Raw genomic sequence first — 12,509 nt, 5'->3', positions numbered from 1 at the left:
AAGTCCAACAAATAATGCAAATTAATATATATATATATATATATATATATATATATATATATATATATATATATATATATATATATATATATATATATATATATATATATATTGTTACGATTCACTGGTCTGAAACTTAGTAACAGAAGTAGAAAAATCAACACGTTTTTGCAAAAAGTAACTAATAATTTGATTCTCGAAGTTACAAAATTAAAAATTAAGAGGTATTTACATTATTATGAATTAAATCCAAAATATTCTTAAAACGTTCTGCTCAAGTCCCAACAAACAAGTGTTCCCAATGAATTCCAGGTCCTCGAATGTGCTGATATGTCTACGGTCGTATGTGTCACAATGGCATTTTCCGGAACGCTTTCAAATAAATTCACAATAATCACATAATAATATTTTAGTCCAAACAGTGGTATGAGCGTTTTATAATTCCAATGAATACTCTAATCAAATGTTTCTTCTCAAATTACATCTAAACACAACGTTAAGCACATCAGCAAACGTTTATTAAAACATGAACATAGGAAATAAGAAAGAATTAATTGTCTACCTATGTGTCCTTATGTACAACCATACGGCTCTACGTCGCAATATTTTCCTGCTCGATCCATGTCACAATACGTTATGTGTAACGTATTGTTACACGCACACGGGTATTTACTTGACCGAGCGGTTGTCAAATCCTGACGCGATTCTCGCTAGAAGTCATAAGTTTACCTCGACTTTCCAAAGATTTCCATACAACCTCAGTTGTAAATCAGAAAGCCCGACGTGTCCATTCTATACCTAAATTTTCCTCTAATTAATGCAAGACTACAGATAAACCAAACTGCCAACTATCTATCAACCGTACATATGCGTGTTTTGGCTACATTATGTTTCCGTACCACCAACCGTTCACGCCTTAGAACATATATGAGTACTCCCTAACAATGGGAACTATTTTAACTCCGCCACCTTAGGCCAGTCAATGTATGCTTTCCAGGCACATTTCGCCGATATAACTGCACCATATTCGCCCACGTGGCGACATAAACGGTGTCTGTCAAGTCCCTTTTTACTTATGCCCTTGTGTAATTTACCGGTTTAATACCGTAAATACTGTCCTTGCAGTCACGCTACCAATGTATACCACTAGATTTTAATATGTACTATTTTACGATAGCGACATTCATTCGGTTTTGGTCGGAATTCACTACTGGTGAACTAGGACATCATGGAAACACACTAACACTTCACTCCGTGACGTTTGCTCCTATTAATTACCTCATTAGTTCGGGCCAGGAATATTTCCATGGCGCCGAATTCCAATAATCAAACAAGTAATCACACAAATCTAAGAATTGCTTAAAACGGGGCACTACAACCAAATGCACATACTCTAAATTTACTACATTATGTCACAATACCTCCTACATAACATAATTCACAATAACCACGTCCCAGTTTTCATACATGTATAGTTTATTTATTTATGTCCCCATTTTCAGAAAGGTTATCTCGTTTGGCGTCATGCTAGCATAGTTAACCACCTTAACCACCAACCACACCCCTGACATACCGAAATAATCTTTCCGTCATTTCGTGTTCACACCTGTCTGTTATATAGGTAATTTAAAATGGCATTATTATAGTACTTGCGATTATTATATTTTTTATTAGTTTTGTCCAGTTTATTTAGTATGAAGAACTCCCATAATGTCTCTTTCCATCATATATATATATATATATATATATATATATATATATATATATATATATATATATATATATATATATATATATTGTGTGTGTGTGGAAAGATTATATTTGAACCAGGTTTGACCCTATCAACCAAGCGCGAGTTACAAACGAATTACACTTAGTTTGAAGATTTTCTGGCAACCGCGTCACACTTCCGCTTGACACTATAGACCAGATACCAACCAAACCTGAAACTATCCGGATGGCCCCGAACGGTGGATACTTTTGTTAACTTTTATACTGTCACTACCAATATACATTAATTCTGTCAGATTTTATATTGACTCCGCCCCTATTTATTAATTGTGTCAGCTGTTATATTGACCCCGCTTCTGTGATACTATCAACTTTAATAGTGTCTACGCTTCTGCAATTTAGTCAATATGGACTCCGCGTCTGAATTTTGTGAACTATTATGCTCGCTCCACTTCTGCCAAAAAAAAGAAGTTAAAAAAAAATTCAAGATCCCAACTAAATGCCTTTGTAATCATCGCTACAAGTTGTATAAGTATAAACAGTCGGAGTGTTTCACAAGATACAAAGCTGCAGACGAAAAATGTAGTCTATAATTTCGTGTTAAATTTGGTGTGCTTAGCTACATTACCGAAACGTTTGAGTTTTATTAATGACAAAACGAAATAGAAAGTTAGAAAAAGGGTTTTTTAGGGCAGAAATAAATACATTATACTCTATCCTCGGCAGATAGTATGTGACGGTAACATATACCCACTGCATTGAGTGCTAATATTTAGCAAATAGGATATATTCTCTAGTCATTGGTTGAAATTTGCACTGTGGCTATTCGTATTTTGGAGGATTGTATACGGTGCCCAAGTAATAGGTCACTGTTTCCTACATTATAATGTTATCATATATTACTTGATCATCGCTTACGGGCAATACGTATTCAGAATTGTGGGTTGTTTTGAGTGTGATTTTGTTTCCAGTAACAAACTCGAGTCACTACTTTTTACGCAAGTAGTTGGCCGAGGGTAGCTTGAAAATCTTCTCAGTATCGTAATGCAAGGTAACTTCTGTTAGACGTCAATTTCCGGGCCATAACATGGGTATTATTATTATTATTATTATTATTATTCAGACAAACTCTGGCGCTTACAACCTTGAAAAGCCTTTGGTGGTTGGAGAGTTTTCGCAGGCATGTTCACAAGGGAAGAGTGCCCAGGAGATGTTCCAGCACGTGTACAATTCCGGGTTTGCCGGTGCCTGGAGTTGGCAGTGGTACCGAAATCAGGAGTGCAACGGGCCTTGGGACCAGCAGTTAGCTGGAATGAGTTCTATAGCTAATAATCACAATAATGGTTATGTTAAGATTACTGGCACATTGTAATAAATTGGTCTCTTCTAGTGTCTCGTTTTCTTTACATGAGACATGAGAGATATTTACATAACCTTCATTCTCGTTCCCAGTTACATAACCTTCATTCTCATTCCCAGTTACATAACCTTCATTCTCACTCCCAGTTACATAAACTTCATTCTCGTTCCCAGTTACATAACCTTCATTCTCACTCCCAGTTACATAACCTTCATTCTCGTCCCCAGTTACATAACCTTCATTCTTGTTCCCAGTTACATAACCTTCATTCTCGTTCCCAGTTACATAACCTTCATTCTCATTCCCAGTTACATAACTTTCATTCTCGTTCCCAGTTACATAACCTTCATTCTCGTTCCCAGTTACATAACCTTCATTTTTGTTCCCCGTTACATAACCTTCATTCTCGTTTTGAGAATTGGATTGTAAGAACCTTTGAATGGCTATTATTCAATTTAGTTCGCCGCGTTAAGATTCACTGCTGGATGATTAAATAATCACCCAAGAAATACGTGCAACAAAGTCATTGTCGAAGCACGCGGACATCTTTAGAAGAACGTCAATCAAAACGTATGACTTGTTTTAAACTGGGTTCAAGGTCACTCTATAATATCATAAAGAAAACAACTTGTACTACCTCTGTACTGATAATGAATAATCCCAACGTCCGCTTTTCTCAACCCATCTCATTGCCCGCCCACCATTTATATTTTCACACAAAATTGTTATAGCTAACATTAACATTAAATTCCAATCCGTTATTAATAAATCGCTGGGATTTGTAGGAACCGCGTCTGTCTGCAATTAATGCATTTATAAATAATTCGCTTGGAATTTACGAAATAATCAATTATTTACACACTCAGCCTAGATACGTTTGACAGTCACACAAATTTTACACGAAATCTAGAAAATCCACCTTGTTGAAATCAACATTATCAGACGTTTTATTTCCGAAATCAAATGTATTTATCCTTTCAGAGCAATATATTTTATCATAAAAATTACAAAGACCAGATTTTATAATAACACCGGTCTCAGTTTTACGACAAGTTGATCTTATTGCCATCATCTCTACATAACTAAAAGATCCATCTAAAGCAGCTCTATAATTATTAAATCCAATCACCTTGTTGACTACATTTCTTTTAATTCCCTTAGCTCGTTTTTGTAACTTTATTGTCAGCTATAGACAGTACCTTTTGCTATGCAATCCGATGAACTCAACGATAGCAACAAAGTTTGTCTCGTCCTTAAACGTTCCTATTACTTTTTTTCTATCATCACAGTGGAATCCGCAGTTTTTGGATAATGTGAAAGATCAAACATTTCTCTGTTATCATGAAACAATTGATAACTATCCTTAGATTTTATCTTATACATAAGCGAGTCAGTGTCAGTAAATAGCAGCCCTACATCAGGCTACAAAACAGACCTACATCAGGCCACATAACAGCCGTACATCAGGCTACAAAACAGCCCTGCATCAGGACACATAACAGCCCTGCATCAGGACACATAACAGCTCTACATCAGGACACATAACCTTGACAAAATCGTAATGAAATTGGTACCTTGGCCATTTTGATATTTCAAGTACTGTCATGCCGACATAAACTGGCTTATTCAACTTTATATCTGTCTTTCTTCGTTTAATTTTCAGTAAATATTTTCATACTGACACAATCGTCAGATGCTACAAATTTATTACGACGTTCCACGTCCTTGACTATTTCAATATTGACTTGCTTTCTGGGATATATATGGTCTTGCCAAAGACACTGTTACTCGTAAGCTTGATAAAGTTTGTTTTTGTTTTTTTTAAAATTTTGTTCTGGCAGCTGCTCGCCGTGTGATGTCTGAGTCTATAATACTCTTAATCCACGGTGATTGATTACATTTTGGCACACGATGAACATTTCTTAATATCAGACAATGGTTAACTGTTTGTTTCAGATTTTTAAACTGTAACATGGATCTCCGTTTGTAGCAGATTAGGAACTAATTTTTAATAGCAGATTTACCACTAGTGCTAGTACTAGATGAATAATTTCTCTGCTCATCGGATAATAAACTATAGTCGATCAGCATCGACTCTGGACAGAAAGGATAATCGTTATGCGCATCGTGCAGCTGAGCAGGATAGTCCATTCCAACTTCTATAACATAACTAACGTCATCTGGTATAGTTTTAACAGTTTCTTTGAAAAAAGTGTTTTTCACTAGTCCACCTAAATCGACCGACCGGCATATACTCCGATAGCCGTAGCCATACAAATTATTAGTATCCAGATAGGTTATAAAACTTGATGGTTATGTACAATCATAGTCTGGCAGATATTTATTATTAGCCCTAGCATCGTTTTTTATGAGACTTATTCCGCCTCGGATTCCACAATTTATAAAGTTGAACATATTAGGGTCTTTTAGCAGCTCCAATTTTATTTTACTGTGCTTGAATAATGCGTCCCAACTTAATCCGGGTGCCGCTTAGTACCACGCTGGGTCGAGTTCGTAGCTATCAGCGCTGACATCTATGAAATTTTCAAATATATCCGTGAGGAACATAACTTATGTGATAAGATACAGGTCATGATAATACCCCACGTTTTGGCAGCCGAACGAATCCCAAATCGATTTCACATAGGTATAATTATCATCACTAACACTATCCAAATTTATCCTAGAGTAGAATTTATCTTTGTCAGGTAGACACATTTCATCAAATCTGCTCCAGTTGTCTAGATACTCGTAGGAACAAATTCCTTTACTTGACAATGATCTGCCAGACGTTTCACTGAAATGTTCAATCAAATTATAACATTTATCATAGCCTCTCACAAGATAGTCTAGCGATGCTGCCATAAGGTGCAGGCTATCAATAAATCTCGATTTACCTAGTGACACTGACCATATACTTTTCAGTAATATTTGGAATGCACATTATTTTATTGTTGTTATTAATTTTCAGACGGTTTATTATATCTTAATTACCGAACGCTTCAACTATAATACGATCATCATATCCGCTGAAATTATGAAATGCAATAGAAAAGAAATCCGGTGCGGTATATTTTAAGTTACATTTGTCATGTGCCTGGTCACACATGAGCTACCACGCAACGGATTATATATCATAGTGTGGAAAAGCCGAGTCCAAGTTTATATTTCACTCCAATTACACCTTGTTCTATCTTACGATCAAATTCTCTCTCTAATCCCTTTCGGACTCATATTGCTTATCTCATTAAACATAATACCGTCGCAACCAGATTTATCGTTTTCATTGTCATGGTAACATATATCAAGTCGCATTGCAATTTCATCGACTTGATTATAGTGCTCCTCCCCTGGGATGGGATTGTCATTTTGATCAAGTTGTTTGTCGAGTGGATTCCATGGACATGTATACCTGTGACGTGGCAGGGTCCATCCACGTTTAGGTTTCGGTAATTTACCAACTAGCTTGTGAATATCTAAGCCTGATCCGATTACAGCCCGTTATTGCACTGGCAATAAGTTACGATTGTATCCTGCTTGAGACACATGTCGTTGTCAGCTTCACATTTACATAATTTGCTTGCAAATTTACCCTGCATTTTTGTTATAATTTAATCGTCGACTAAAATAGTACTAGAAATTCATGATATTTCCTGATCGCCTGGTAATAGTGAATCACGTTTGAAAAATATACTCTTTTTCCGGCAACAGGCAGCACAAATAATTATCAGCATTAGTCTGTTATTTTTTTTTTTTGTAGTTTCCATAGTTTCATTTGTATTAGTCTGTTACTGTTTTTGTAGTTTCCATAGTTTCATTTGTAGTTTCCGTTTTACTAATGCACTTCAGGCATTTAGTTGTCATTTTTATATTTCATTGTAAGATAAAATTGCAATTTTATCGTTTTCCAGGCATGGTTTAGGTGCAAATTGTAATATAAATTCTAAAAATTCACGCAGTCAAAGGACAAGGTCATTTGTTTGATAAATATAACACAATGATATCCACAATAATAATTGATTTTTGTACTTTTGGAACGCTAGCACGTACTATTTGATAATATCACTCGGATATAGAGCAAACGGATCAAAATAGTTGTTTTTATAAAGAGCTACCCAATGTCTACCAGATCCATCGTTAAAAGTTTGGATATTTATTACACATCTTCTCCTTCTAGGTTGAAGTGATAACTCATCTTTAGAAAATACTCCTTGAAATCCGCAGACATCTTTCAGTTCATGCAGGTTATTTCGTGGGTGGTCCGCAGAGTGATCTACCTCTGGTACTGGGTAGTATTAGTCCTCTCTCACGTGCAGCAGATTGAGAAGTAGACTTCCCACTAGTAACGGACCTATACATCCAGCATCAATCACTTTCTGGTTCGTTTCGGTTTAGTTGTTTAACGTTTCAATGTTGTTTTACGTTTCTGAACGCTTCATATTTTGGGCATTTTTTGTTTATAATCGTTTGACAAAAGTGACATGCTACACTAAGTGTTTGATGCCGTCACCCGACACATCCTTCTTCGTGGTACTGGATACGCAGCCTGAGGCAGCAGCTGATCTCCAACGAACCCAGTACCGGCAGTAAGTTGTGTGGCAACGTTTTTGCAATAGTTGCTAGTGCAGGTCCCAGAAAACCACCACGGATTGCTTGAGATCTATACATTGCAGTAACTTACGCCACTGAGAAATTTAAGAGAAAATGTTTTTCCAGTTGTGTATTATTGATTTGCCCCTGTGTTAACATCAATTTTTTCTGGCAAAATGTCAGCATTCAGGGTTCCGAAATTTATCTTCCGTGAAACAGACTGTCTTTTAACAATAGATTGTGTTATTTTTTTACTTGTCCCGGTGATAAATTCGCTTCATGCACAGTGTATTTCATTCTGTATTTATTTTCATTCTGCTGGATAACATTTGTATTGCAGTAATGCCGACGCTTGTTAGAGGATCAATAAATTCCACACGCTTTTCTAACAAATTTGTAACACAAGTGCAAAGGACCTAACACAGGTAGTCATTTCTGATCAGGAAATGAAGACAACGCCATCGCTTATCTAATAAAGTTATACCGCCCACATTCAAACTTGGACGGTCATCCCGCCCTTGATAGAATCTATGGTTACGAATATGGCAGATACAATTAGCGCTTAAGCATAATAATTAACAGCTCCTGAATCCTATCCAAGTGTCCACGTGACTTCAATATATGACGTCGATCCAATATATCGTTCGCTATGCTTACTGACATCGGATAAAGAGTCCCAAACTCTTTGATTGAGATCCACTGTCAGCATCCTGATATTTTTGGCTTTACTTCCGCGATAGACATATTATCTGTAGAAACGTTCTATCAGCTCCAGCTGTGAAATTACATTCGATCGTTCGTTCTGGATACTGCTTAGAATTTATTCTGACAAATATTCGTCGGACATCAGCGCTGTCGAAAACTGAATTGTTTAGAAGTTGATCTTCACGTCTTTTCTGTCGTTGAAACACAATAAATACATGCTTTGGCAACTGTTCGCTTGGCGTTGTTGTTATGCGTCATGCGTCATCTGTTGTGTTAGGTACTGCAATTTGATAAATCTTGTTCTGTTCAAAGTAAGGTTTTCTGCTATAAGCGGCCAACATTGTCTCAAGTTCTATTGATTTATCTAACGATGGAACGACACGTGGCATCCACAACGCCAGTCGTGAAATTACAAACGCAACATCAGCATTAGCATGATCCAATATATCGTTCGTTATGCTTACTGACATCGGATAATACACACCGCACGGTTTTCGTATTTTGCACGTTGATATTGTCTTGTCCGGCAAATATCATGAAGCAGCCAGTATTTCGCCTGATAAATCTGTACACCTTTTAAAATTCCTGAGCTAAGTAAATTGCATTACATTTTCTGTTGCGCGATTGGGGAAAATACGATTTTATATTGTTCATATCTCCATTGCTGAGAGAAATGTCATCAAAGACAAACTAGGAGATCCAAACTCTATCAAGCTTAACTATAGCTCTACAGATGCACTAAGCTTCGCAAAAACATATTTAGACCAAAAATGGCAAGATTTTTGGAACTCCTGCACAAAAGGTATAAAGCACCATGAAACCCAAACAACCGTAGATAGGAACATATAGCTATCTAAGGGTACCTATTTAGAACAGAAAACCATAAACAGGATAATAACTGGAAAAAACTAAACAAGCAAGCAGTTTTGGAAGGTTTATACGACCCAAACCAACAACCATTAACTGCTTTAACAGCCACACCACCTAAGATCTACACAACGTATTCAATATATGCCCAAAATATCAATCCGCCAGGAAAATATTTATCAAAAACCAAAAAGAGATTGGATCACCACACACATACCCAGAGTTACTTGAACTCTAATAAAAACAATCAGCATATAAAAATATAAATAAATTCATAGATTCAGCCGGACTTAGGAACAAAGTATAATTACTATCCCCACAAAACCAAAAGACCCAGTAACTAGCTAAATAAATTTAGAAGCCCCCACATAAAAACCCATAACATATCATTCAATTTTATAAAAATATTAATAAATAATTCATTTACGAAGCACCTATCAAAAACTAAGGAAACCGCAAAATCGAATGTCCCAGATGTCCTTGACGAACCGAGTAATCAGTTAGGACTCCGGTCCTAGATGTCCTTAGCGAACCGTGTAATCGGCTAGGACTCTGGTCTCTTGCTAAATAAAGTATAAATAACATTCAGTCTCTAAAGACATTAATAAATAAATAACTTAAAGAGGCAATATCTAAACACTTATAAATAATATAACGTAGGAAGCCTAAACACCTCGACTAGTAATACCATAATAGCCTTGAAAATCTCTATTCATACAGGATTTCTGCTAGCAACCTTTATAAACAGCATACAACACCCCCCTTTTTAGAACATTTTGAAGAAAAAAAAACGAAAGATAAAAATGCGCAATAAACACCAGGCAAATGCAACAAGAAACCAGCTATGTGAAGCAACCAGGACCGTTCCCGAGCTCTCCTTCCCACTAATGACAGCCAACCATTCAACTGTAAGTGACCTTGATGGACCCACAGAGTGAGGCCAAACTATCAGGGTTCATTGAACCCATAAAAGCCTGGGGGAGGTGGCACCATTCCCTTCACCAGGAACAAATAGCAGGCTGCTGTGCAGTCAGAAAATGTTGCACATGCACAATCGTGCGCACGCCACTATAATTAAACTCAACAACAACAAAATCTAAGACAATTATTTTATCTTCGTCAGAATCTAGCTCGGCAATAGAAATTAGATCTTTGAGTTGTTTTATGATAAATATATCACTGCCTACGCCAAGTTCATTTTTAAACTTTTCGTTATATTCGCTAAACAGTTTGTATTTATCTTGCTGTGGATTTATAGTTTAGATAAACACTCTTAGTTGAAGAGGTCATTAAATAATGGTTATGCTGATGTTTGATCGTTTGATTAATCGCTCTGTGTCAGAGTTGATTACGTTCATTCTATACCAGGTATTCACCAAATTTATCTCGCGGCATTAATAAGAATGAGCTATTACATCAAATGTGGTACGTTAATCGACATCTCAACCGCCAAAACGGGAACTACAAGCAATACTGTAGATTTAATAAATTATCTTTAAAAAAAAATCTGGGAATACAATGATAGGCCACTTAAGTATATCAGATCAGCGGGTGCCAAACCTTGAGACAACATATCCACCAATCAACCCAGATAAATCACAAGCCGTAAGCCTTGCACAACTTAATGATGTCAGTAATGATAAGTTATCGTTGTCGGGTGGAAAGATGACCAGAAACATCAATATGAGCAACAAAAATATTGTAAATCTTGAAACTGAATACCCCTATAAAATAAATAATTCACAGGCGGTAAGCTATGCACAACTTAGCTCGGTAGATAATTCTAAGTTGTCGTTCTGATGGGATGATGGCTGGAAATAAAGATATGGGCGGGAACTTAATATTTTAATACTCAACATAATAATACAACGCTAACCAGAAACAAATCTGTAACAAATGTAAAGTTTGTCAAGGAGAATTTTATTATAAAATCTGGTAATACTATGGCGTAAAAGCTAGATATGGGATTGAAAAAGATAACAACTACAGCAATTACATCAGAGGTATCAGTTTTCATAAATAAAAATTACGTCGACGATAACACAGCAACGAATATTGTATCATGAGAAGTAAAAGCCGGTGATACGATGACATGTATGTTAAGCATGGGCTCGAATCAGATAATAACCACTTATAATCCAGTCGCCGGATTTGATGTTGCAAAAAAAAATTGTGTGTTGACGCTAAGATAAATGAAGCGTCTGTAACTACAATTACTTTTGCAGATGCTAATTATCTTTAAAAAAAAATATAGTGGTACAGTTACAGGTGCGATTCATATGGCTGTTCATAATATAATTTCTATGTATGTGCCGGTTTCTACATCCGATCTTACCAATAATCAGTACTTGGATATCGCAATCGATTGGTGGTAGTACAGAACGAGCTAAAATAGTGCTGGTCATATTCCTTCATCTTGTTGAAGCTATAAAGAATCGTTGGGGTTTTGTTGTAACATTGTCAAGTTATTACTCGGATAATAAGCCAGTTTATGCGTTTGCTTTTAACAGCCCTGTATCTGACCGGTTAGAGTGGATCACAAACGGAAAAACAAGTGACTTTTTGATCACAATAAAGAGTCCAGCAGCCGTAGCAATATGGAAATTTCAACAAATGCTGATCTTAGAGATCTTTATGAATTTGAATTACAAGGATGAAATGATGATTTAACCTAGTATGTTTATTGATCATGCTAATTGTTCCAAGCAGTTTTCACTTGATCCTAGGGTAACCACATACAAATACTCGTTTTTCCGGATTTATGTTTTAACCGCGAGGAATGATCATTCTCACCCAGGTTTGTCGATGTTTCAGTCATATACACGTCATGATTCAATGTAATCTTAATCTATAATGCTTATTGATCCTCCTTGCATCGGGTCGCAAAAGAGTTTTGTAATTTTATACTAAACCCCAAAACGGAGATGGAAATAACTGATGTTGATTCTCTAGATAAAGAACGTGATGAGGAAGCACGAGCAATAAATATAATTGCTCGAATGAAAAAATTAGCTTTGCGTTCCCTAGTTCCAATGAGAACAATGAAATCTTTGAGAGGATTTCAGTAATGAGAGGCCCTCAAATGAAATATGCTATTAGAGACCTTGATATAATGAGCAAATACTGCACTGGTAGGAACGGCTGTTAAAGATTCAAAAATATTTTATAAATACTCTGCTTGAACTAAATAAAGAAAATGTTCTGACCATTGATAAATCTAACCTTGTAAAAACATAATTTCACGGTGGTGAGAAAC

At 36.2% G+C, this 12,509-nt stretch overlaps 1 protein-coding gene across 1 annotated transcript in view; it reads left to right on the top strand.

Moving 5' to 3' along the window:
- LOC149790794 (mannan endo-1,4-beta-mannosidase-like) overlaps nt 1-3,120 on the top strand; it is a 39,945-nt gene extending 36,825 nt beyond the window's left edge. Inside the window, exon 7 of the mRNA XM_089971447.1 lies at nt 2,855-3,120. Within this exon, the coding sequence (XP_089827573.1) occupies nt 2,855-3,103 (249 nt within the window). The 3' untranslated portion in view covers nt 3,104-3,120. The remainder of the gene's footprint in view (nt 1-2,854) is intronic.
- The last annotated feature ends 9,389 nt before the right edge of the window (nt 3,121-12,509 follow it).

This window comes from Sinohyriopsis cumingii, chromosome 10, assembly GCF_028554795.1.
Source record: "Sinohyriopsis cumingii isolate HCF-2022 chromosome 10, ASM2855479v2, whole genome shotgun sequence".
NCBI classification, from domain to species: Eukaryota; Metazoa; Mollusca; class Bivalvia; order Unionida; family Unionidae; genus Sinohyriopsis; species Sinohyriopsis cumingii.
Note: the sequence above shows the minus strand (reverse complement) of the source record. Positions and strands in the feature narration are given on the sequence as shown.